Consider the following 27,915-nt stretch of genomic DNA (forward strand, 5'->3'; position numbering starts at 1 on the left):
CTGCCACTAACCTTTTCTCACCTGCAGAGGCTCCACCAACCTAAGTGGGAAGATTGGCTTCTATTACCAAGAAGCAGAGCATAATGCTAAGGGAAGGATAGAAAACCCTTTCTGTTGTGTTTTTCTATACTTGCTCATCATTTGACATTGTTTTTGCTCTCACTTCATTCCTTCATATCTCATAGACTTTCTGGATTCTGAGTCTCAGACCTTGAACTACAACGTATGCGTCTGTCTGTCTCCTGTGGTATCTCATTACTTCTAGATGCTAGTATGGAAAGTGGGGAAGAATTAGGCATTGGAATTATGATAAGTCTGAGTCCAAGTCTCCGCTCTTCCACTCTCCTTGCACAGGCAAAGGAAACATTAGGTATTCAAAAATGGCCACTATTATTATGTATGTCACTTCTAAACCCACAACTGATTTATCCATTCTCTAACCCTTTACTTTTGCTGTCCTTACTTGCTTGCTTCAAAGCCACCCCTTCTTGATCCTGCATCTCTGTCTCAACCTTTTATCTGATACCCACACCTGAATCCCCTGCCCCCAGCTCTGACAAGATCATGAATTAGAGTGTCATTGTAGAAAGATCTATGGTGAAGAGATGCAATGAAGTATCAAGGTAATTCCCTTCTAAATGGAAAATGACCATCACAAGTATTTTTATGTCCCAGTATTTCTTTTTAGTGAGATTTTTAAAAATTCCTTCAGGACATGTAAGAGCAGAAAAAAAAAAGAAATTCAAATAGCAAACTAAGAATGTATGGTGTTCATTTGTAATAAGCAGGAAAGTTAAATATATTTTTAAGGAGATAAAGGAGCTAAATCTTAACATAGCTGCCATTCATTGAATGCCTACTCTATGCAATACAATATACCAGGTGCTTTAAATAAGTTATTGAGTTTACTCGTTGCAAAAACCCTATCAGTAATTAGCACTATTATTATTCTCTTTTATAGGTGAAGAAATTTGGGCCTAGAAAGATTAGTCTAGTTACCTAAAGTCACGTGTGATCTGTATGTAGTAGAGCCAAGATTCAAACTTGATTTTACTTTTCACGGCATAGTGTGCTCAATGTAGAACCAGCCTGCAAGAGTTTCCTCAAAGGTTGTGTCACACCAGGGCCACATATAAGCTCCTGGGCTATTCTATCATAAATCAGAAGATACAGGCTAAGTTATAAGAATAAGTTATTATTATAGTAAGAGTGTATGCTATGTTAAACAGACCATTAAAATGATAAAAGTATATAATAATCACTGACATTTATTGAACACTTGCCCTATGCCAGGCAGTACTCTAAATGCTTTGTAAGTATCAATTTAGTTTATCCTTACAACAATCCAGTGAAGTACATATTATAATTATTGCCATTTTACAGATGAGGAAATTGAGCCCAGAGAGTTAAGAAACATGCCCAAGTAAGCGGCAGTTAAGAATTAATTCTAGGCGATAATGTACCAGAGCCCACATGTTTACCCTCTATCCAATACAAACTGCCTAGTTAATTTAATCCTGTGTTCTAATTCTTTTGAATTCTAATATAAAGCACATTATCTTGTAAAGCTTTAGTTTAAAGGTCTGCCACATAAGCAACAGGGCCTGCTCTTCACCATATGTGTTCATAATCTGGATGATTCCCTGATGGGGATCCTTTGGAGCAAACATTTCTTATGGAATGATTTTCCATGACTGTGCTATGCTCAACTGCCGGAGCACTCACTGCGATACCTCAATGGAGTGCCAGCGACCGACTGTCTTTCTATCTACAGTTAATTTGGTGGCTACCACTATGCTCTCAGGAGCCAGTTGTCTATCATATCCCTGCATGCCCCACACCTTTAGTCCACTCCAAGAACTTGCTCCCCACAGTAGGCCTGTGAGTCTGAGGTTGTATACTCTTATTCTACTGGCATCCCATTAGAAACTACTTTCTGCGGCTCCAATATTCCTTCTTTATTTTGTCACTTGGGATTTCACTCAGATATTTTAAAGCTTCCTGTCCTTTGAGCCATATTATTTTAGATTCTCTAGTGGTGGGATTATACCTGTAATTTTTTCTGAACTTTTTGAAACCCACTTCCCTAAGTTTAGTATATATGTCTGAATCCATAAGGCTCAACAACTCTTCTTTTCTGACCCAATCGCCTACTTCTCCCTTGCCTCTCAGACTCTTCCACCTTGTTTGCAAAGTTTGTTTGCCTGTCTCTAGGCAAACCTCTATATTTTATTGGAATGTTCCCTTTACCATTTTGCTCTGGTTAGGTAATATGATCAGTTTCTACTTGTTTTGAATAGAATGAGATTGCCAACAGACAGGCAGCTGTTGTCGGATTTGGAATCTGTATTAGCAAAGCATCTTCCTTGTTTGTTCTCCAATGGGATGTCTACATGTAGAACCACAGTGTCGTCACCTCACACCTTCCCCTACTACCTTCCACCATGTGTTAATCTTCAAGATAATGAATTCTCCTCTGCTGTGTATTTTCTTGCCTTAGTGTGATAGGGACCAATATTTATCTTAAAAGTATTGATGTAAATGTTCCACCCAAAGGGTTTAGTTTGCTTTGTTGCAGTAGTTTTTACAACTAATATGACATATTCATGTTCTGGATTCAAAAACCTTTTAATCTTGCTAATACTTGGAACATGTATTAGTACTTAGCACAGTGTCCAGCAACTGCTTTTTAGTTCACCTTCCACTTCTCAAGGGAGTGCTCAGTAAATAGTACATGCTCAATTAATAATAGTTGACATTATTATTATTATTAGAGAAAAGACATATAAAGTTGCAGTTTTCCAAGAGACAATATGACTTAGCAGGCAAACAGAGGATATTGGCGTCTTCTCTGCCATCCCTTTTGACACCTTACAGAACCTTGGTGAGATTAATTAATTACTCATCTTCCACTGTCCCTGAATGCAAAATAAGGGTGACCTTATTTCAGAGGAAAGGTGACCTCTTCCTCTGAAAGCTTCATGACTTAACAAAAAGTAAGATACATTGAATCATTTGAATGCCAACTGTGAAGAATAAAATATTGAGTAATGCTTACTCAGTTCTTTAAACTATTGACCTAGCCATGGAGTTAGCACCAAGATCATAATTTCTGCCCTTTTTTGAAGATAAAAATCACCATCAGAATTGCCAGCCAAGGTAGGAAAGTTGAAGAGGAAGGTTACAGTCCTGAAGAGCAAGCACTCATATGGGAGAATTAGGAAGGGCAATAATATAGCGGCCTCAGAAGCCTGGTGAGGAACAAAAGTATAAATGCCCAATAACCTTATCTATACCATAACATATAAAATTGGGCCTTGGCCCAGTCACTCTTAGCTAATAAAGAAATTTATCTTTAGAACTGTGAATATTATAGTAGGACTGGGATGTGCTGCCTGCATTCCCACTTCGAGACTGAGCCTCTCATTTTCACAGCTCTGAGCCGAGTCCTTCTCCAGAAATCACCCTCTGCTGACAGAAGCTGCCTCTCACAATGGCCATGCCCCCTCGCTGAGGACAGCCTCCATCCATGGATAGGTTCAGAGACTTAGCCTCTTGTCTCAATGTGATACAACTCTAAAGAACCACCCACTCAGGCAGAGGCTGCCACACCGCAGGTGAACTTCTCCCTCTGCCACATTCTGCTCTGTCCCCCCACACCGATGTTGTTCCTGTGGCTACTTCCCAATGAACCTCCTGCACACATGTCTCAGAATCTCAGAATCTATTTCCTGGGGAATCCAACGTATAACGTATACTACCTTTGCATTCTAAGGAGCAATTACAACTATTTTCAATTTTAAGAACATCATCAATCGTACAATGATCACAGAATTCCCATAACTAAGTGAATCTCCCTGTTGACCTGTTGTGTGGGCTGCATTTGCCATGCTATGTGATATGTAGCTAGTTTCTCAAGTGAAAGTGACTTGAATGGCCCCCAAATAGGGGAAATATTCTGAGGTATTGAGACTGGCCAGTTACCGTATTATACTTATGATCATTTCCAAAACAAAACAAAAAGATGGCAAGTAATCAATACTCCTTGGCCATTCTGTTGAAGGTTGGTTTGTGACTAGGGAGACTGTATTAGCTCCTGAGGGCTAAATTACCACAAACTTGGTGGCTTAAAAAAACAGTCTGGGGGCTAGAAGTCTGGAATGAAGGTGTTGGCAGAGTTGATTCCTCTGAGACCCTGAGGGAGAGTGTTTTTCCGTGCCCCTCCCCTCGCTTCTGGCGTTGCCTGCAAACCTTGGTGCTCCTTGGCTTGTAGATGCATCACTGCAGTCTCTGCCTCTGTCTTCACATGGTGAACTCTTCGGTGACTCTCCCGTGTGGCATCTCCTTGTATCAAAAGTAGGGCAGGCCTACCCTAATGGAGTATGACCTCTCACCTAATCTTAACAAATTACATTGGCAAAGGCCCTATTTCCAAAAGAGGTCACATTCTGAGGTTCTGGATAAACATGAACTTTTAGAAGATGCTATTCAACCCTCTGCAGATAACAACTGAGGAAACAACCAAGATCTGCTTCCCAGTTGATACCTGTATTTGTGCTGTGGATCTTTTAATTAACTGCCTTAAAAGAAAACACAGTGAGCCAGATGTGTGCAGTGGGCGCCACCCAATGACAGAAGGCTCCTTGAAGGCTTAATCAATTAGATAATTAGTAGGACCAACAGGGAGTTGGTAAAGCAGCATAAGTAAAACCAGGGAAAGGATCATTACCCAGACTGTGACCATTAATTTTTAGTCATACTGAAAAAAGGAACCTTGGGGAAAAGACAGATTTGAAGAGATATTTTATTCACTCTCATATACTTCATTTTCTAAAGCAACATGATGTGGTAGTTGAGTTCACACAGTCAAATATTAGATAATTTGAGGAAAAGACCTAAAGGAATGCTACGCAAATATATTTAGTTTGGCCACACAAGGACTCCACGTATCTCAGGTCATGCACAGGGGTAGCAAGTCCTGTCTTGTGAGTTCCATAACTTTGATTCCTGCAGGAAGACCCCAGAGACCTGCAAAAAGCATCCTCTGTCTACTAACATCCTTTCTCTCATTTTTCCCTCTTACCTGACTTGATTATAAAATTAGGAAATTTAAATTTAGGAAATAATGAGGAGACAGCTAGTGAGCAAAGAGGCTTCCCAAGCCACACACACACACACACCAGAACACCCTTAGGAGGCATTTCTAAGCATATCCATCCATAAAATATTTTTCTGTTTGCTGTATAAGCAGAAAGGTTTGCATAGAATATGTCCTTTGTAATGGCTTTTGCCTCTGAGCTTTCTAACACTAGCATTGATCAATTATCATCTTCTCCACAATAGACTAATGTTTGAACTTGGAACTCAGTTCTAGACCAGACAGTAGAATACTTGTGCCATACTTTCGGACCAAGCCAGAGAGAATGACTTCACCCAGGAGAGAAAGATAAGAAAAGATCTTGATGTGTAAGCCTCCTTTATTTGCTTGCCATCAATCACCAAAACAAAGTGGAAGGAAGGGAAAGGGAACTATTAACATTGACCCATATAAAATTGCTGATATTCAGTTGGTTTTGACTTTTAAAAATTGCATTTGCAAGTGATTTTACCTAATATAAAATTGTATTTAAACAACTACTTTTTGCCAGTCACTATGCTAAGTGCCTTATTCTTATATTATTCTTTATAATCCTCAGTGTAAACTTGCAAGATTGGCATTATAATCTCTATTTTCTGTGTGGAAAAGCTGTGGCACACAAAAGTTCAATAATTTATTCAAAATCCCATAATATTTGAACCCACACCCACTTCATGTCCAGTAAAGTCATTTGGGTCTGCTGAAGTATTTCTAGACTTTATAGTAAGATTATTTTCAAACTCTATTGTCAAAATTTTTGAAATTGCAAAGGCTACTCCGTCTACAAACTTCAAGGGACATAGGAGGATGGTTAGACTGTCAAGAGGATGTCTGTGGTACATGGGATTGGTAATGTAGAAATTAGGCAGTGCTTTGAATGTTACTGACAGGTCACAGGACGCTGACAGCAACAGAGAAGAAGATATTGTGGAAAATAAGACAACCTCTTGAGAAGGTCATTTCGGTATTTGTATCACTGATGGGGTTTACAGAAAAGCAGTCACTTTATCCACTGGCAGCTGCATAAGTTTTAGGTTGCATTTATGTAAAGAAACAAATAAGTAACAAGCAAGCTGGCATTGGTGGTTTCTGGGACTGAGGAAGAGGAGGGAAAAGAAACCCCTAGGGCTATAGCTGTAACATACTTACTCATTCACACATTTGCAGCTCTATGTGTCTTTAGCATTCTGTGAAAGCTGATGTTCATAATGTTGATCATGGAACATCGAGACAATACTAAATTATGTTTAATATAGACTTGTTGAGAAGCAGAGAAAAGGATATTTGTTTTAAGCAATTTCACAGTATTTTTTTTAATACCCTAAAACGGCAAAGTTTTAGCTCTTGTAGAGTTAATGTTCAGCTTTCTAGGAAAACTCTGTAATCCAGAATGACTTATTCTCTGAGAAATCCAGGTAGTTTCATACATGCTTTTGTACCAAGTCATATTAAACTCTTTCATTCATAGTTTTGTCCATGCTTTTGTACTTATAATAGGTTGCAACTGGTATAATAATTACAGTAGAAAGTCATTTATTATGTGGATCTATTAACATCTGATTCCTCATTAAGAATATTGCCAAATCTGCACTTTTATTCTTTCTGCTGACAGTTAGTTTTCACAGTGCTTCTTGATTTACTTTTATGATTGAAGTTTCAGGAATAAATGTTTTAATTTAATGTTCCCTCAGTATAACAGATTTGACTAATAGTTTAATAAAGGGACACCGCAAGTTTCTAATAGGGAGAGGTTTGCTCGTGTTCCCGAGGGATGATGCGCACATCTTGATGAAGGCTGCCCATGACCCACTGTGTGCTGCACGTGTCCGTTTCCATCCGAGCATCTCAGCACAGCATTTGAAGCAGGTAGTGAGAATCCCAGTCATGGCCAGGAAGGATGTGAAGGGCTAACGGGGGACCTGGATATTTTGGAGGGCCTCAGTCTTCCTCTCTTGCCTCTTCTCATCCCTCTTTACAGAATATTTCCTAGGCTGTATCCCCAATAAACTTCTATCGATTTCCAATACAACCCATATGTCTTTGCACCTCTGTGTGCATGCCCTTACTTCTGCCAGAAATCCTCCTTCATCATTCTCCTGGTGAACTCCTAGTCATCTTCTGCAAGGTAAAGTCCTTCTCCAGAACTTCACATACGCTCTCCTGCCTGCCTCCCTCCGTTACTACCCCCAGGACTCTGTGCATAACTCTTCCAGTGCATTCAGCTCTAAATTAGTCAGAGTTGCATTTAGCTTAAAAGGATGCTTCACCAGAGTGGGTACTGTGCCTATGTAGCACTCTACCACCAATAATTAGCACATTTACCTTTTAAAAAGAATTGATCTATCAGCTGTATTCTTATGGTGGCCTTCTACATTAATGAATGACATAATGTGTTTTAGAATGGACTAGCCTGGGGAGTAATACCAAGATCTTGATTTTTCTAACTTTCCCAATGGTTTACATCTATCTATTCTAGATTGAGATTTTGTTTATAACTTTGAGATTTACCTTGTGCACAATTTGGAAAAGGGAAAACAAACATCCATTTATTCATAAAATATTTCTTAAATGCCTCAGTCTTAAGTGCCAGGGAAAGTCTGTTCTCTGCAGCATATAATGCTTACAGTCAGGTCAGATTCCTTGATAACAGCAGGGAACAAAAATGGGAAGAACAGGCAGGCTTTCCGGGGCAGTGTTGATGTGGTAAGTGTGGGAAGTTTGGCATTGGGATTAGATTTTTCCTCCCCTGAAAACCATCAATAAAAATCTCTCCTCAAGGCTGAATTTCTTAATTAATTCATTTCAAGCCATTAACAGAGATTTTAAAAATATGGTCTATGTCCTCAGATATCTTTCTTTTGAGTTGAGCATATTCTTCATACGGAACAAAGAGCAATTCCAAAGCAAAGTGAAAACTGGACAGAATGGTGTAATAACAATCACTGACTTACTGAGTACTTACTGTGTGCTATACTTCATGTATATATATTACTCCTTTAATCATTATAATAACACTGTGAGTAAGGTATTTTTAGCTCTACTTTACAGATGAAGAACTTGAGGCACAGGGAGGTTAAGTGCTTTAACCAAACTCATGCTTGGATGAGAGCATGGCCTTGAACCCAGGCAGTTGGGTGCTAAAGGTTGTTCTCATAACCACCACGTTACACTTCCTCTCAATGGTTAAAAAGGAAAAATTATTTACTCAGAAGTATTGAAAGAGAGTAGAGCAAAGAGGTCCTGAAGTGGCCTAGCATGACCTGGCATGGCTTCTTGCAGGTAGAGAGATTTAAGCCAATATAGCAGGAATGGTAGATGTTGGCAAGAAGTCTACGTGAATGGAGGGGCCTGAAAAAAAAGCCTAAGTCTGGGCATGAGCAAGATGGGAAGTGACTGATTTGGCAGGCACAGTTGTCTCTCACACTTAACAGTACCTTTCAAGGCCAGAAAGGATGTTCTTAATTTTGAAACTCATACATCAAGTATAGTGGTTAGGTTGCTTTTTGCACTGAGCTGTGGAGAAAAGTACAGGTTGTTACAAACCTAATTAAGATAATTATTTAATAGAAATCTATTTTAAAGTTTTGAAAAATGCTAACAGGAATCAACTTTTAAGGATAATCTATTCAGAGTCACCTCCTATTAACAGTCATGTTATTAACCAGCTCAGGGCAAAGCATGATTATATAATAGCTCAAGAAGAGGTAGTGTTGTCTCATTTTACTTTCTGGGACCTAAACACCTAGGGAAAAATAGGTGATAAAACTGAAGCTGTCACAATCCAGCCTCTTTACTCCCAAAGTCAGTGCCACACAATTAAAATAACTACAAAACTCAGTTAATCTAGATAGTATACTATAAAGATAATCCTTAAATATGGGTATATATGAGTGTGTGTGTTTGTGTACATGTGTGTGTTTAGTTAGAAACTTTGAACACAGATTGAACATGGAGGCATTTCAGCAAGGAGAGATATTTGGTAGGATATGAAAATGAAGTTTACGGTTGGAATACCTTCAGAATCTCAAGTGCAGCATCCTGATTCTGTGAAGATTATGTTTTATTCCTTTACCTATTCCCACGTGTAATACTTTATTCTCTTTGAATTGGCTTCTAATGCAATTTAACCCTGTTTTTGAGTGTCCACTAGCTTAATTTCTATTATTAATATGAATTCTTCTCCTTCCTACTGAGTAAACCCAGCTAATGTGTTTTTTCTCGTTTATCATTTCATGCAAAGCAAAAAGTAAATAAGGAAAGAATATGATTTTCGCTTCCATTTTTTTCCCCAAGCCTAAATAATGGAATCAGAGAATCTGTTTTTGAAATCTGGAATCTTAGTATTTGCTGATCCTATGGAATCAGCACACTTGATTAGCTGCAAGCCAAGTCATCAGGCTCACTTAATACAATACTCAGTAAATTAATTCAATTTTACTAATGTGACTAAAAACTAAATTTCATATCAATATAAACACTTATTAAGCTGCAAATACCAAGTCATGCAAGCTGTTGAAAAAGACTCATTTTTATTTATAGATGAATTCTGATAAGAATAGCATTAGAAGTATTTTAGTAGGGAAATGTTACAGTGATTAATGTGTAGTTGTTTGCATTTTTAATATTTCACTCATATATCAGATTAGTATTTGTGCATACTGTCAGAATTTATTCTGTTCTTGTCAAAATACTTATTACTGCTGACAGGTATAACATATCCACATTAATCCTTAATTCCTTGATTCAATTTTCTAATTGCTTTTTTGGCATGCGATGGTGGCCATTTAGTCTTATGTGATGTATTCATCATATGGTATAAAAATGTTCTTTAAAAATTAGATGTGCCATTTAAAGTAACTGAGCAGGAAGAAAAAAATACTAAGGATTGGAAATTTTAAATTTCTCCATACTTAGACAAACTATTAGATATTGGTATGTCACAGATTCTGGAGGTTGTCCATAAATCGTAGTCACAGAATGTTAAAGAGGAAAGGGACCTTAAAAATCATCCAACCTACCCTGTTCATTTTCAAGTTGGGGAAACTGACTTAGTAACAAGCCCAGGATCACACAGCTAGATAGTGGGAGAGCTGGTCTGAGGACTCATATGTTCTGATCACTAGTCAGAAATGGGGTAGGTATTTGCATATAATTGTTATAACTGGTATTCTAAATTGATTTTTACTATTAATAGTCAGGCTGACAGAATGAGAGACTCCTTAGCTTCTTAAGCTGTATGTTTTAGTAATATTGTATAGTGGCTGAAAACCTGGATTCTAGAATCAGAGTTCCAGTCCTGGATCTGCCCCTCACTAGCTGTCTTACCCTGAGAATACAGTCTGACCGCTCTGAATTTCAATTACTTCATCTGTAGGAAATGGAAAATAACAGTATCCTGCTAATAGGATTGCTGTTTAGGTTACATACAATAATGCATGTAAAAAGCTTAGCATAGCACTTGGCATCTAGTAAGTACTCAGTAAATGTTACATATTATTATTATTAGTGTTTTATTATCCCTTTAATATCCACAATTTGGAGAGAAACTTGGTCATGCCTTGTTGCTTATTTCACCATGTGACCTCTGTGACAACTTCATTTATTCATTCATTAACTCTTTCACTTACCATGTGCAATGCACTCTAGTAGTTGCTATAGGTAAGACAAGAATCTAACATGATATCTGCCTTGCAGAAGCAGGGCTATACAACATGTACATCAATAAGTATAATAAAACATTGGGAGACATAGGTCCCAAAAAGGCGGCACAAGCACCGTGCTTGGACATTTCAAAGAGAGGAAGTGAGCATAGGGGATATAGGGATGAATAAGAAACCAGACCTGTTCTCAAGGAGCTTGATCCAGTGGGAAATAGACATTTACCCAGCTGTTATTCAAAGTAGAAAATAAAGAGGGTCACTAAAGTTAAAGTTAAAGAACTAAAGAGGGAGAAACTAAATATCTCAGATCAGAGAAGACTTTATAGATGAAGTGACATTTGAGTTGGCTTTGAGGGACGCATAAGATCAGGAACGTTGGAGACCTGTGGGAAGGATGCCTTAGACAGTAGGAAGATTAAGGGTGAAGAAGGCACAGATGATTCTGAAAACCCTGGGAACAGTTGTTGAACAGTTATTAATAGCACTTAATTTGACTAAAAAATAGAGCTTGTGCAGAATAAAGGATGTGATTAGATGAGTATGTAGGGAATGTCATTTTGGGCTCAAGCCTCTTTTGACCCAAGACATGATCAGCACACGTTTTAAGAGTTAATGTCTTTAAAGAACTTTCTAGTTAGTACCCACTACTTTTTATTGTCTTACTCTAGAGGATAAGTCAGTCTTCCTACCTATTACAGGCAATATAGCATAAAGTTAAGCATACAAGCTCAGAAAATGGACTGCATTGGTCCAAATTCCTGGTTATGCCACCTATTAGGTCTACAACTTTATTTATGTCACTTGAACTCTTAGACCTTCAGTTTCATCATCTGTAAAATGGAAACAGTCAATGTCTCATCGGGTAGGTATTGACATCAGGCATATAGTAAGTGCTTAATAAATGTTAGCTATTATTACTGTGTTACCCACCTGTGCCTTGAAGTGACTTAGTTTACAAGTTCTGCTTTGGAACTACTGAAAAGGTTTTTGAGAAAGGATGTAACATCTTTTTAATCTTGAGTCCTTGAATGTTCTACTAAACCCCACTTAAATTGTAGTGACTAGTCCAAGGACATCAGATAATTCTGTTAAGCCCCAGCTGCTGGAGTATGGTTTCTAGTGATGGGTCTCAGTGTGATTTACAGAAGTGAATCCCTCACTCGCCATTGGAGAGGGCCAGTGGAAGAACAAGTAGCCAGCTTTACCCATTGATGTTTTCCAAACGTGCAGTGATTCATGTAGCAGCAGTTTCCCAGGATTGATCCTGAGCTCAAATGAACACCTCATTTTCAGAACAAATTATTAGGAGTTTTAATAACTATACCTTGAAAATCTTCATGATTCTAGAAGCTTCTCTGGTAACATTTTTTTCTGTTTGTAATAGCTGAAAAATAGAAAGCATTTAATATAGAATTTTTGCCCCTAAAACAGCAACTTGAAAATAAGAGTACAACAGTTTTAAAAACACTAGACTGAACAAAAGCAGTCTTTTTAAAAGTGCTGTGGGCTTAATACACAGGGACTGCTAATTACATAACTGTCAGTGATGTTTTCTGGCAGAGCCTAACACCAGCTTCTTGCAGTACAGCGAATATGAAAATGCCTAGAAGTAAATCACAGTTGCTGAGTGCTGTGGGCAAACAAACCCAGGCCTTATCTCTTTGAAAGGCAGCAATGGAAAATACATGATAAATTGCACAGCTCAGTGAACATGTTATGTCATTGTGAAATGATTTTGATTCATGGTTATGTAGTTATCACGAAACAACTGCCAAACCTCAGGGTATCAGAAACATTATCATTTGTGGGGTTTTGCTATTTTCTGTTGTAAAATTCAAGTGCTATAAAGAGATTTGTTTGGGTTTTTTTGTATATAAAATTCTGTATTGAAAGTGATATTTGCCACATACTCTTTGGAAATAATATTTTAAATTATGTGAATTTCTTCCAGAAGTATCAAAGAGCTGTGCTAGTAACTAATATTTTAAACAGAATGAATAATTCACATTTTTGCTAATATCCTTTTATGAAAATTATTTTACCTAAAATAGACTAAGTTGTAAGTCAATTTGATTTTTTAAAATAGAAGTATAATCTCCTTTTATATAGCTTATCAATATACAGAAATTTCTGAATGTTTTCTATACAATAGCAGTAGAACTAAGAATGAAAGAGTAATTTTTTAAAGGAAGATTTTATAGAAGTAGCTTTTATGCAGGCATAATTTCCTTTCCACGTTTGAGATATTCTACTCCACTGTCCTTATTTGTTGCTAAGTCTCTGAAGTTTAAAGTGTTAATTAGAGCATATTCCACCTGAAGTTTAGTTATTTTTTATTAATTTTTTTCTCCGTTGATGCTGTTGATGATTTGATGTTTTAAAATATTTTCTGCTTGTGTTAAAAGCGGCAGAAAGATAGCCTGGCAAAAAGATCAAATTGATGTACTACTGAATCATTTGTTGTTTTTCTCAATCTCCTAAACCAAGACCCACTGTTTCTCAACTTTTTTATATAAACATATAATTCTACTGTTCTAATTTTTGCAGTCGAGTTTTTTTTTAACATGCCTTTGGATATGCTGAATAGTATCAGTTAATACATTGAGAGTTTAAAAAGAAAAAACAAAGAAAAGCTTGCCCATTGGTAGAAATGATTGATTGTTTCTTAGGTATGGTTTTTCCAATATATCACTATCATTTAAACCTTGAGTTTATTTTATGTTCTGTTAGTATATTTTAATCAATTGACCTTTACATATTGTTTGCATTTATTAAATTAAAATAACTTTTAGTAGCCTGTAAATATGATTTGAAACATTTCATAGTATTTTTCTTTTAGCTTTGGAATAAGACAAACCTATTCTCTAAATATTTACATCACTGGAGAATATCTATGTACTTATGCTGATTTTGACTTAACATTTTCAAAAATAAGTCTGTTAAATTAAATGTAAGCTTTAAAGTGTAAAACCATAGATCATGTAACTTGATACAAGTATTGCAACATGGCTTACAGCATTTTCTTGGAACATTTTTATGCCCTTTGCTTCCACCACCATCGCCACTTTCACCTTTATATTGAATACTCCCAAAATGTATCTATATGAAGATAATTTTAAAACATGAGATTTATGTTGCTATAAAGGAGAAATCCTTTATAACCACATAAAACCATTGTCACCAGAAATTTCAGTCTAAGTTTTACATGAAAGCAGGCATATTTTATCTTTAATGCCTCATTAAACTTTCTAGAAACGGCAGTATTCTAGAATATTCTAGGTGAATGACTGCATATGTCTGTATTTCTTCTGAAAAGTTTAAATATCATCAGTGAAAAAAACCTGAACAAATCATTTGTTCTAATAATTAAAGCCGTGGTACTTATTCTTCTATTTAATTTTGCCTTTCCTCAGAAATGTTGCTTTGATATATCAACCATGTCTCTTCTATAGCTCTTTAAATGATGGCCAAAACTAACATTCCTAGGCCAAACTGATAGCCTCACTATTCCAAAGATCACATTGTGTTTAATTCCAAATTTATATGTGGATTTGTGTACACATGTGTGTACTTGTGCATATATTTATGTGTACATGTGTGGAGGTGCATGTTTGCATATGCACACGTCATAAGCCTGCATTGTGTGATTAAGAATGTGAACTCAGGAGGCAGCCTGCCTGAGCGTAAGTGCTAGCCCAACTACTGCTAGCTAGCTATATGAATCCGAGCAAGCTTTTTTAACCTCTTGCTTCAGTGTTCTCATGTTACAGAGTTGTTGTGGGTTTAAATAAGTCAATATATGTCATGCACTTTGAACACCTAACCCATAGTAACAACTTAATAAAATACTAGCTATTACTATTATTATTATTATATATTTATTTACTCTATGTTATTTCTAAAGTTATCTATACAAGGGCATTGATGGGTGATTAGTAAGTAGGTATTTCACTAAAACAGTATTAAAGATATGCCAACCTGATCTCACTGTTACATGTGGATTCTTAAAAAAAGTCAAAGACATAGAAACAGAGAATAGAACAATATTCACCAGGGACAGGGAGGGGGAGGATATGAGGAGATGTAGGTCAAAGGGTACAAACTTGCACTTATGTAGGATGAATAAGTCTATAGATCTAATGTAAGCAGGAGGACTGTAGTTAATACTGTTGTATTGTATACTGAAAATGTGCTAAGAGAGTGTATTTTAGGTGTTCTTTCCACGAAAAAATAGGTAGCTGTATCAGGTGATGAATATGTTACTTCGATTGACTGTAGTAATTATTTCACTATGTATATGTATCTGTGTATGTATATGTATATGTATATCAAAACATCATGTTGTACACCCTATAGACAGTAAAAATAAGAAAATTAAGATATGCCAACAGAATATTTTGAATTGTGATCACTTAATTAGATAAACTATGCTATGTTATACATCATTGGTGAGAGGAAACAATTGGGAAAAAGGAACAAAAGTTGCATAACTTTGTGGCTCACAAGCTGCTCGTCAAATATAGTGAAATTTGTTGATTTATTCAAGTGTAGGCCAAGTGCACATCCATAGTGTGCAAGGAGCTAGTGTAAAAATAACACATGGTGTGTCCTGAACAACTAGGAATGTACAGCACAGCTACCTAAAGGATAGATAAGGTGAAAATTAAAATAGCAATGCTATGTCAATTTTGCAAACTTAAAGTGGGTTTTCTTTTTCAGGGGGCACCCAAGCCAATTGCCATTGAACCATGTGCTGGGAACAGAGCTGCTGTTCTGACTGTGTTTCTTTGTCTACCACGAGGATCATCAGGTGCCCCTCCCCCTGGGCAGTCAGGTATGATAAATGAGGAGCCTTCAGCAGTTAAGCAAAACTTGTAGACTGAACAGAAGAAATAAACAATACCACTAAATAGCGCAGTAAGGACCTTTGCAAGGTTCTAATTTAGAGCATGGTAAAATTTTATGAGAATACAAACTTTTACCCAACTATCTAGATACCTGCATTGTTATAAAGGTAGATTTCCCAGTGTTTCTCCGAAAAACACATGGTGAATATGTGTTTATTTGTGTATTATACACACATGTATGTATGTTCCCATTAATTGCTGGAATTACAATGAGAAATCTCATTAGAAGGGCCACCATGTTCTAGACCCTTCCAGCCAGCTTCCTTTCTTCCAGTATGTGTGGCATGTTGGAAACCAAATTATAAATATGATTAGAAATTTGCTTTGTGAATGTGGAACCAAACTAGGGAACGTGTATGTTTGGAACGTTGAGTGGCATCAGAGGATGATAGCTTCATGCAACCATCTCAGTAGGTTTAAGATACGCCATTGCTTTCAGCACCAGCTGGAGTTCATGGACCAGGGAAACCCTCTGTCTTAGGTGGGCACAGCCAGCCTTTGTTCTGATTCTCCTTTTCCTGTAGGAAAAGCATGTTTTTGATTTCAGGATAATTATACCTGTCCTCTTAGAGCTCTGCTCATTGCGATGGTGTTGTCCACATTCTAAGCATGCTCAATGTTGAATATAAATCATACTTAAATTACAGACCACACTTTTTTCTCTCTTTTTGCATATACTATTCCATCTTTATAATTTTGAATTTTTCTGTCTCCTGATTATTTTATCTATCCAACCACTACTGGAATGAATGCTTTTTGAGGGCAAGGGTGATTTCAAATCTGTTTTTCTCTTCAATTCCCCTTAAGCATAAAATAAAATGCCAGCAAGCTGGCAAGTTCTCAATAACAGTAATTGATGATGAACCAGCCTCCTTGCTTATTTTATCTTTTCTTACTTCCCTACTTGGCTTTGAATTTGCTCCTCACTTTCTTGACTTGTGTCCAACCAGACACAAAAAATGGAAAATGTACTACTTTATGCCTTGTAAACGTTAGGTATTCATGTAACAGAATTTTTCCCATATATGGGAGCAGAGAGTTTCCATCACCTTCAGATTCATCATTCATGGTACCTGATGATATCTTATTGCAGAAATTTCTATCCAAAGTTCATTTATGGATGTTTATTCAAAGAAATAAACATTTTCTGCACCTTTTCATACATTGAGTGAATGTCTTGTTCTTTTCCTTTCAGCACCTCCAAGGTAAATGGGATGCAATAAGTAAAATAGTTTGGCACTGGTCAGATAAGATGGATAATTATAGGTACTTGCACAGCTAATGGAAGTATTGTTTTAAAACTGGGATGATTTCCAAAACAAACACTTCACTAATGAAAACAAGTCTGTGTGATATACACCAAGGTTTTTCTCGATCCTTCACGAGATGGGCAGACTGAAGGCAACTGCCAATTCTCTGTCCCTTTAACCTTTGAAGTCCTTTTTGACTGATACGAAAGAGACAAGTAGCAGTGTGAACCATTACCTCAGCTGTGTTTTCTAACAACTGCATTATGATTACTAATGTTAATGTTATCTTAGATATGCATAGTACTTTACTCTTTCTAAAATGTTTTTTCTGTTTTTCACATGTGATCCTCATGACAGGGTTGTGAGATAGGTATTATAAAACTAACATCATAAATGAGGGGAGTGAGACGTAGAAAGCACTGTATATCTACACTCAAGGAATAATTGGGGAGAGGGGATACTAGAGTATAGAGCAAAAGAATAAAAAATACTTACTGCTAGCATTCCAGGTAATTGTTCCTGATGATTTGTAGCAGAGAGCCTCTCTAAAATCAACAGCCCATGTCTTTACAAAAGCAAGCATTTGGATGAATACTGAAAATGTCTACAGGGTTGATAGAGCTAGACAAAAGATTGAAATAGCTTACCATACTTTTTACAGAGCCTGAGGATTAAACTATGATGAGTATCTGCGTACATAATTCAGAATGAGCTTGTTCTTTGTTTTCTAAAAACAATCTAGTAGATTTTTCAAGCTCTTAGAGGAGTAAGACAGTGGTTCTACTCTTTAAATTGCAGCATTATCTGTTATCTGCATCAATTTGGAAGATGGGTAAGAGGGGTAGATGGACTGATATGTCATAAAGCAAGTAAAGTAAAATGTTAATGGTAGGATCTAGGTGCTAGGAATACTGATATTCATTATAAAATTGTTTTAACTTTGATATATGTTTAAATATTTAATAATGAAATGTTGGGAAACAATAAAACAAAATGTCTTGATTTCACTGCAAGAAAAAAGGCAGTATCTGTAGAGAAAAATTTTTCCAATATGATCATCTAGGTTTTCCCAGAACAAGGCAAATACTGACACCAATATATGAACTAAGTGACTATTTTTTTCAGTGCTCGTCCAAATATTTAGTGTATGCACAGCCAATTAAAACTTCACATATTTGAGAGGAAATATATTCCAATGATTATTTGGGAACCATATTGGCTCTTGGGAACCAAATGCTGACACTGGTTATCTCATTGCTGAAGTTTGGTTTATTCTGTGTCTTCACAGAAAGTCCTTATATAGGCCTGTGCTTATCCCAGTGCCCTACACATAGAAATCAGTTAATAAATTATTTTGATAATGATGATGACAATGATAGGAGACTTGGGAAATGTGACCTTTAGCAACCACTTGAATCTGTTAGCTTCAGCTAATTTCAGTAAAATGAGCAACAGAGTTCAAATTCATTTACCCTCTCCCAGATTCCTCTCCTAGAAGCCCTATGTTCTCTTGAGCCTCCTCCACTATTTGTGCAGGGTGACAGGTTGGGGGAGTTGAGGAGGAGGTAGAGGTGGAGCTTTGTTGGCAGACTCCTGACCCCAACCCCACTGTGTGAAGGACAGGGTGCCAGGGGTCTTCTCTTGGCTATTGGGCTATTTATTTCTCCAAATGTTAGTGTATCTGTTCAGTTATTAAATTAGCGTTCATTATTAAGGGTCTTCTTATAGATTAAAAGTCTTATAGTACTTTGCATAATCTCAAATTTTTTTGTCAGGCTTCTTGTTTGAAATGTAGCTTACTAAATTTTTTTTTTATCAGGCTCCTTGTTTGAAATGTAACTTACTAAATGTCAGTGTCATGTGTACTCTCTGTTGGCATGAATAAGAGCATTTAAGAAGGATGAGCTTGAGGATCTGCAAAGGCAGAAGCATCCTATGAGCATGGTGGATTTCTCTCACACAGTGAATTTCAACCCTGAAAATGAGTGACAGAAATGCACAGGAGCTAGTTTGGCCATCTCTTTTCAGGAACAGCTAGTGATTTTTTTTTTATTTAAAAAAATAGCATTATCTTTGGACTTGATTTTCTTTCCACTAGCAACTGCTTCAGCAATATGTGGCAAGTAATGCTTAGACATGGCCATTTTAGTTTCTTTCTGAAATGTGTGAACTCCCTTCCTTATGGATCTTGTCTTAACCAGAGGTCAAAAGAAAAACTGTGCCGACTCATCCCTTAGCTTACCCATACACTAATCTCTTTTTAATACAATAAATTTAGGTGCTTGAGAGAAATTCTCCCTTTAGGGGGCTTAGAATAGTAAGGCAAAAGATATTAAGTAGGCTTTTTGGCATTCCTAGAGCTGGGCTAATTAGGTTTCCTGCTCCCCCGCCCAGTAAACCTGCTGCTTCATTTCTGTATTTTCTGTGAGCAGCCACTGCAATCCGTGCCAGACTCTTTGGTTAAGGTGGGATTTATGCTGTTGTTTATGCATATGTTCACTGTGCAGCCACTTTGTCTTCTGACCTCAAAGTGGTTGAAAGATTGACATCTCCATGAAAACAGGACACATTAAGTAACTCTCCTACATGACACTAAACAACCAAGCATGTCTCCAGTCACCCCGGACAGCATGGTCCCCAAGCGTTTTAGAGGCACATTAAGATGAAATGTGGACAGAGTAAACAGAGCTCTTCAGATGCATAAATTGAAAATGATAATGATTGCTGTCACTTTGTGATGGAAGATTATGGATTTCATAATTTGTGGATTCTTCCTAATGAGAAGCAGATTAACTTTTCTCACTGAATCAAAAATCCCAATGGCCCAAATATCCACTGCTGAAAAGAAGCTATGTGCTACAACTGGAAGTAGAATTTTGCCATGATCCTGCCTCATATATGATTGACTATACCATTACCAAAAGAATACTACTAGAAAGTCTAAGGTTTTGAAATTCTAAAGTTTTCTACGTTAGCCTTAGAAGTTTGGGCAGAATGATTAGATTATTTTGAATAATCTAGAAATATTACATAATGTTTAAAATGATAGTTTACCCACGGTGTCATGGATGTCTTTCTTGTTTATAATGATAACAATAAGATAACTTTGGTTTAATTTAATGAAAAGAGGAGAGGGAAAGAGGACCAGGCATTATATTAAGCGCTTTATGTATTCATTGGTGTAACCCTCTTAATGATTCTGTGGAGATGATTATCCCACTTTTACTATTTAGAAAACCAAAACTCTAGAGAGATTAAATGACTTTCCCAGGGTAAATGCAGCTAGTGAGTGAGTGAGCCAGAATTCAAAGCCAGGGCCACTGGCTCCTTAGCCAGTGTGACTCTCCCTCATCACTGTGTCCCTGTGGATAAAGATACTGGGGCATAGCCCTTATTCCTAAAAAAGCTTTAAATCCAGAGTCAAGGAGGAAGGACCTAGAGGGTCTCTGCTAAGCAGTGGGCTTATTGTAGTAAGGACAATTTTATCTTTGCTGGTGACTTCAGAAATTTGGTAAAATGCCAATCTGTGCATGCCGTGGCGCATCTGCTCATGAAACTATGACTCGGTGTATGTAATAGGAAGAAGCCCATGAACTCATAGGAGAAGAAATTAAACTTGTATGTCTGAGCTCTGGACTTGGAATCACAAGCCCTAAGATCTAGACCTAGCTCTGCCACTGACTAGCAATGCGACCATGGGCAAGTCTTTCAGTCTCTGGGTCTTTTATTTTCCCATGTAAAAAATGATGGGGTCGGGTTAGATTCCTAGGATGCATTTCACTCTAACCCCACTGCACAGTTTAATACTACAAATTATGCTAAGTCATGACAGTTTGGGGTGGGGAGAGCAAATAACTTGCTTCTGAGAGATACCTTGATTTATCTTTTCAGTTGCTCAGAGCCATTGGGAAACTTAATTTTCATATGTATTATTAGTGACTAAAAATAATTAGCATTGCTCCTTACATTTAAAAAAATCTTAAAACTGTGTTAATGAAATCTTCCTAGCATGTTTGAAAGATGTAGATGGTTTATAGTGCCCCTATTTTAGAATTGAGTAAGAGGAATCTAATACTACCAGTGAGAGGTACATTTCCCATAATCTCAGAGATGGATTGGAAATGGACTCCGGGTCTGCTGGCTCACAATGTAGTACTTTCTCCTCTGAACACAGTTTTTTAAAGCAAATTTCCAGTTTCTAGCAGCCTCTGAAATTTCTATTCCTTCACACTTTGTTTTTCTTTTATAATTCTGCCACCATATCTTCACACTTGTAGAAACACATCTGTTGATATAATCTTAGCACTTTCTTTGGTAGAGGTGGCTAGAATAAGAAATAGAACTACTGAATTATATCAAAACTTCATTATAAAAATCTGGCATGTTAGTTACCCTTTAACCTCAAATACAAATATTGTTTATAGGCAGCGTATTTGTCTTCACAAAGAAGAAAGAAAAAGTGGCATTCATGGTAAAATAAACTAGAAAATTAGGCAGAGAGCCCAGGAAACAACAGAGATAAGAACAAATATCTGAGATTCTTGTTAATAAATATGACTCCGTGCCAAAAAATATCTGATATTAAAAGACTTTAAAATCAACAGAAGAAACGATTTTACCTTGTATCCAAAATACAGTTATTGTGAATCCCCACTTTCTACCCTTACTCATTCAAGAAATGTGTAAAAGTGTCTATTATATGACAGCACTGGATATACTATAGTGAACCAAACAGAGTTCCTGCCCTCATAGAGGTTACAGCCTATGCAGAGATAAACATTCAACAAATAATCATGCAAATAAACTCATACTTACAAGTTGTGTTAAAGTGCTATGAACAAAGAATAGAGAGATGAAATAAAACAGATGGACAATTGCTAAGTTTAATATTTGTCTACAGCAGTAATCGAGTGATAAACATAGTCATTAAAATGCCCTTTCCTCAATTCTCGCATCTCTGTAGTGTTTGACTGTCGATTATTACCCCACTTCACCTCCCCACGTTCTGGAAACTTTCCCCTCCTCTGTTGTTTCGTGCCTTGACCCATCACAGGTACCCACTTAGAATTCACTTAGTGGCGATGGCTATAGAGCATCTCCTTTCTGTGCATCCTCAGCTTCGTCTGCCCCTTGCCTACAGGCATTCCCCCAGGTCTGATCCTTAGCCAGCTTCTTTTACCTCTCCACTCACTTAGGGAAAACTTCTCTGCAGCTAACTGCCGATCCTGTGGGTCTCCAGCCAACACCTCTCACCTGCTGAGCAGCAGCATCTCAACCTGGATTTCCTCCCTTTCAGATGTAAAGTGAGCCTTCCTTCCCCCTTTCCTCTGTCACTTCCCACCATTCCCCAGACCAGCTCTTCTCTCCTGACTTGTCTGTTTTTGTAAAGTCTGTTTCAGAATGGCTCAAGTTTGAAACCTTCAAATTAGCCTGTCTTCTCTCTCTTTGTGCCCTTTTACATCTCAGTATTCGTGAAGTTCTATAGATTTTATCCCTGGAGCGGACAGAGAAGACATCTTATTTTTTCCATTCTTATTCCCTCCATGCTTTGTTCTGGGAGTGGTTGCTTCTCACCTGGGTTGCTCCCAAAGGAAGGCACAGCTCTAATCATATCACTTCCTCATACCTTTGCAGACTTTTCATTGCCTGTTGAAATAGGTCCAGACGTTTACTCTGGAATGAAAGGTCCTCTCTGACTTCTCCTCAACTTCTCTTCCAGGTTTAGCACCCTCAGAGTCCTAAGCCTACCTGCACAGCACCACTGGCTACATGGGGGTCCTTGGACAATTATTTTAAACTCTCAGACCTTTAGTTTCTTCATGTATAACATGAGAAAAATGACTAGATAAAATATCTTTGTGATTGCTGCTAGGCCTATCATTCCATACGTATTTTTCTTACGATTCTCTGAGTGTAAGTGTGGTCTGTCATACTGCTGTTTCTTGTACCTGAAATCCCCTGTGTTAGGCTGCTTATTTTCAAAGCCTGGTTCAAATGCTATTTCCTCTTCCTTGAGACCTTTTCAGTCCCCTCCATACAAATGTGACCTCACTGTCTTGAAATCCCACGCCTTCTAACATATATCCATGCCTTCTAACATATATCAGAGTTGCTACGTTCTTTTCTTTTTTCCCCAGTAGTAAGCTCTCTGAAGGCAGTGGCAATATCTTATTCTATCTTTGAATCCCTAGCTGCTAACAAGTTTCTGGTACTTAATAGTTGCTTGATAAATATTTAATTGATGAATAAAATTATCTTTAAATTTTGGAGACTCTTCACCAAAAAAGATGTACAAAAGATGTATACTCCACAAATGTATACTTTACGATGTAAAGTTTCACTTCAAGCCCATAACCTCGATAGACTGGATTTTGTGTTTTTATAATTCATGTAGGATGGATCAAGCTACGTATCTCAGGGACTGAAATCAAGCCCAAAACTGTACTTTCAATGGGTTACATCTATGAAAACTAACTTGTTTAGCTTTAAGGTTCAATGAACATGAGAATATTAGTGAAAGATGACACAAAACAGTAAAGCAATTTATATTTCCAATGTAGCATGTCTGAAACCTATCATAGAGATCTTCTGTTTTCATGATTTGAACACTGATTTATTCCTTGGATAGTAATTTTTTAAACTATTTTATTTAAGTTTGAAAGAGCCCAACTCAATTCTACCCTTTATGACCAGAAAAATAAATTACTTTGAATCTTATGGAAATGTCCACATATTAGTTATACTCAGGACAGATAACCTCACAAAAGATAACTGGCAAATAAAAAGCATCAATTGTTGGTGTAGTCATTAAAACATACTGTTTGGAAGACCAGGCACGGTAGCTCACGCCTGTAATCCCAGCACTTTGGGAGGCCGAGGCAGGTGGATCACCTGAGGTCAGAATTCAGGACTAGCCTGGCCAACATAGTGAAATCCCGTCTCTACTAAAAATACAAAAATTAGCCAGGCTTGGTGGCAGATGCCCGTAATCCCAGCTACTGGGGAGGCTGAGGCAGGAGAAACGCTTGAACCCAGGAGGCAGAGGTTGCAGTGAGCCGAGATCGTGCCATTGCACTCCAGCCTGGGCAACAAAAGCGAAGCTCCATCTCAAAAAAAAAAAAAAAAAAAAAAAAAAAAAAGCCATACATACTGTTTGTTGTGAATCTATTCTTTGCACCATGCTGTCCTTTGAGTTACTGTAACCCTACAGGGCAGCAGTCCCCAACTTTTTGGCACCAGGGACGGGTTTCGTGGAAGACAATTTTCCACAGACCTGGGGCTCAGTGGCAGGGGTGATGGTTTTGGGATTAAACTGTTCCACTACAGGTCATCAGGCGTTAGTTACATTCTCACAAAGAGTTTGCAGCCTAGATCCCTCACATGCACAGTTCACAATAGGGTTCGTGCTCCTATGAGAATCTAATGCCTCCGCTGATCCGACAGGAGGCGGAGCTCAGGCTGTGATGTTCGCTCACACCCACCCATTGCACACCTTCTGCTGTGAGTGCTGTGAGGCCCGGTTCTCAGTAGGCTACAGGCTGGTACATGTATGCAGCCTGGGGTTGGGGGCCCTTGCTGTGAGGTATGTGCAGTTGACCCTTGAACAACATGGGTTTGAACTGTGTGGGCTCGTTTATATGCAGATTTTCTTCTGTCTCTGCCACCCTGAGACACCAAGACCAGCCTCTCCTTTTCCTTCTCCTCCTCCTTCTCTGCTTACTCAAAAATGAAGACAATTAGGATAGAAATCTTTATAATGATCTATTTCCACTTAATGAATAGTAAATATATTTTCTCTTCTTTATGATTTTCTTAATAACATTTTCCTTTTTCTAGCTTACTTTATTGTAATAATACAATATATAACATATACAGCATACAAAATATGTGTTAATCAACTGTTTATATTATTGGTAAGGCTTCTGATAAAAAATAGGCTATTATAGTTAAGTTCTGGAGGAGTGAAAAGTTATACAGGGACTTTAAACTGCACAGGGGGTTGGCACTCCAACCCCCATTTTATTCAAAGGTCAACTGTGTTATCACTTTTCTTTTATATATGAGAAAAATGAACCATGGATATTAAGTAACTTGCCTACAGTCACATAGTAAATAATTATGGAGTCAGAATTTAAAACCAGGAAACTTTTACATCAAAGTGCTCTTTATAAATGTTTTTGTTTTTGTTTTGTTTTTTCATTTCTTAGCTATGAGTAAAGACCATTAGCTGTTTGTGTTTTGAGGACAGCACAAGCTTTCTCTTTTACTGACCAGTGTCACTGTAAAATGACATGGTGATGGTCCTTCCATTTCAGACTTTTAAATATATCTTTCTGTCACTTTTAATTGTGAGAAATTGATTAATATGTAAAGGAAACAAAAGAAAATAAGGATGAGAAGCTTAAAGAATAGTGAAAATGGCTAATTAAACATGCTGCAGAAAAGAGTCAACTTTAAAAGTTAATTCAAATACTTTAAAGACTGACCAATTAGAAACAAACTCACATGACAAATCAGGATTCATGGAAATGAAAAATGAGACCACTAGCACTGAAACGTGACCAACACATTTTTCTTTTCTTTTTTCTTCTTTCCCACCTGCCACCTCTTTCTGGTATTTCTGGAATTGACTGTTAATAATTACTGTGCTCAAAGAGAAAAACAGGAAAAAATTAAAACTCAACAAGACAACTTACAAAGCCAAAGAGGAAAATCAAAATGTGTTGCAATAACCAAGCTGCCTTTGAAGCAACAAAACAACAAAGCAAGAATGTTGTGGGTGTGAATACAATGTTATGGGTCAACTGTTGTGAAAGACAGTATGGTAATTCCTCAAAGATTTAGAACTGGAAATACCATTTAACCCAGCAATCCCATTGCTGAGTGTTTATGCAAAGGAATATAAATAATTCTATTATAAAGATACATGCACGCATATGTTCATTGCAGCACTGTTCACAATAGCAAAGACCAAAATGCCCATCAATGATAGCCTGGATAAAGAAAATGTGGTGGTATATATACACCATGGAGTACTATACAGCCATAAAAAGGAATGAGATCATGTCCTTTGCAGGGACATGGATGAAGCTGAAAGCCATTATCCTGAGCAAACTAACACAGGAAGAGAAAGCCAAATACTGCATGTTCTTATTTCTAACTGGGAGCTGAACATTGAGAACACATGGAAATAGTGAGGGGAACAACATACACTGGAGCCTGTAGGGGGAGAGAGCGGTTGTGGAGAGAGCATTAGGAAAAATAGCTAATGCATGCTGGGCTTAAAACCTAGGTGATGGGTTGATAGGTTCAGCAAACCACCATGGCACACGTTTACCTATGTAACAAACCTGCACGTCTGCACATGGACCTCAGAACTTAAAATAAAATAAATGTTAAGGGTAAGTTTGTGAGATCCTCCATTTTTTTTTATGATAGCTGACACCATGGTTTATATAAAACTGCCAATTGGTAAAAAAAAAAATACTTTTAATTGGTTATGAATTAAATAGTCCTACTTTACATAGGTTTGGGAGAATTTAACAGAAGTTTGCTGCCTTCATTACCTCGGGCTGCTATAATAAAATATTAGAGACTTGGTGACTTAAACAACAAACGTTTGTTTCTCACAGTTCTGGAGGCTGGGAAGTCCAAGATCAAGATGCCTGGCCAATTTGGTGTCTGGTAAGGGCCCTTTTCCTGGTTTGCAGATGATCACCTATAGCTGTATCCTCACATGGCAGAGAAAAAGGGCTCTGATTTCTTCTTATAAGGGCACTAATATCATTCCAAAGCTCCACTCTCTTGCCCTTATCTAAACCGAATTAGTCCTCCCCAAAAACCCCCCACCTCCAAATACCATTATATTAGGGATTAGTGCTTCAATGTATGAATTTGGTAGAAGGTGGGGCACAAACATTCAGGCCATAGCAGTCTTCTTCTGTAGTTAAAAAGAATGGATGGGTTCCGAGTCTCAGAATGATTAGAACCAAGGTGTCTGGGTCTCTCAAGCAGGGAGCGAGAGATCCAGAGACCTTGGTTCTAGTCCGTGCTCATATTACCCCTCCCTCATATTTATTGTAACGCGTTGCAAAACCTAACCAGAAAAAGAAAATAATATAATTCACCTCTTACCAGCAGGCAGTACTGCACAATTCTGCCACACAGAGCCCAGAAAAGGCAGGCAGAAGGGAACTCCCTAGATCCAGAAAGGAAAATTAAGTGACTTGAGAAAATATGTAAAGGCTAAGACTGGGTAAGTGGCCCTGCAAATTCCTTCTAGTCACAGAAACATTTTTCTGGGGGTCACCTCATAGGGCCAGTGGTCCGTCAGCAAATCCAGAAGTATGTTCAAGTTTTGATCAAAACTCCATGTTATACTGATAGCTGGTTTAATCTCGGGTCCTCCCACAGACTGTTTAATGGTGCCATAGTATCTACCAAAGGCATTTTTGAGTATGGATGTCCCCTTACTCTTAATGGAAGTCCTGGTGGAGGAGCAAGTGCCAGCAGTAAAAATGTAATTCTATAAAAGGTAAATGTTGATTACAATTACATTAACTCCTTAAGACCACAGAGATCTTTCTCTAAGAGCTTGTAGGGAAAAAGTTAATGGCCCTCTGAAAAGAGAGTAATTCATTTCCTTTTATCCGCTTTATAATTTGCAAATTTGCAAATGAGCATAGCCCATGCAAGTTGAGCAGGCTTCTCTCACTGATGGGTAGCATATCCAAAGCTTTCATGCAGGTAAAAGCACTGGAAAAAATATGAGAGAGTTCATCTTCTTCCTTAGGAGCTGGGACTGAAACTGGTCCACAGGACTTCAGGGAGGTGGTTTGAGGAATCCTACATGGTCCCTGGGATCATCATTTAGAAGCTTTGAGGGAATAAAGATTCTTGTTCTCTGAACCTGCTGTCTGATATAATTTGAATTGAACCTTGAAGCCCCTAAAAATCTGGAT

At 37.6% G+C, this 27,915-nt stretch overlaps 1 protein-coding gene across 4 annotated transcripts in view; it reads left to right on the top strand.

Moving 5' to 3' along the window:
- Positions 1–27,915, top strand: part of ATRNL1 (attractin like 1) — an 857,023-nt gene that overhangs the window by 739,710 nt on the left and 89,398 nt on the right. For all 4 annotated transcript variants that reach the window (XR_008619833.3, XM_034931565.3, XM_008950947.5 and 1 more), the window contains one exon: positions 15,517–15,631. Coding sequence is in view for 3 of the 4 variants with exons in the window: in XM_034931565.3 (XP_034787456.1) it covers positions 15,517–15,631 (115 nt within the window). In the remaining variant the exon portion in view is untranslated. Of the gene's footprint in view, positions 1–15,516; positions 15,632–27,915 lie in introns of those variants that run through there.

Source organism: Pan paniscus, chromosome 8 (genome assembly GCF_029289425.2).
Source record: "Pan paniscus chromosome 8, NHGRI_mPanPan1-v2.0_pri, whole genome shotgun sequence".
NCBI lineage: Eukaryota > Metazoa > Chordata > Mammalia > Primates > Hominidae > Pan > Pan paniscus.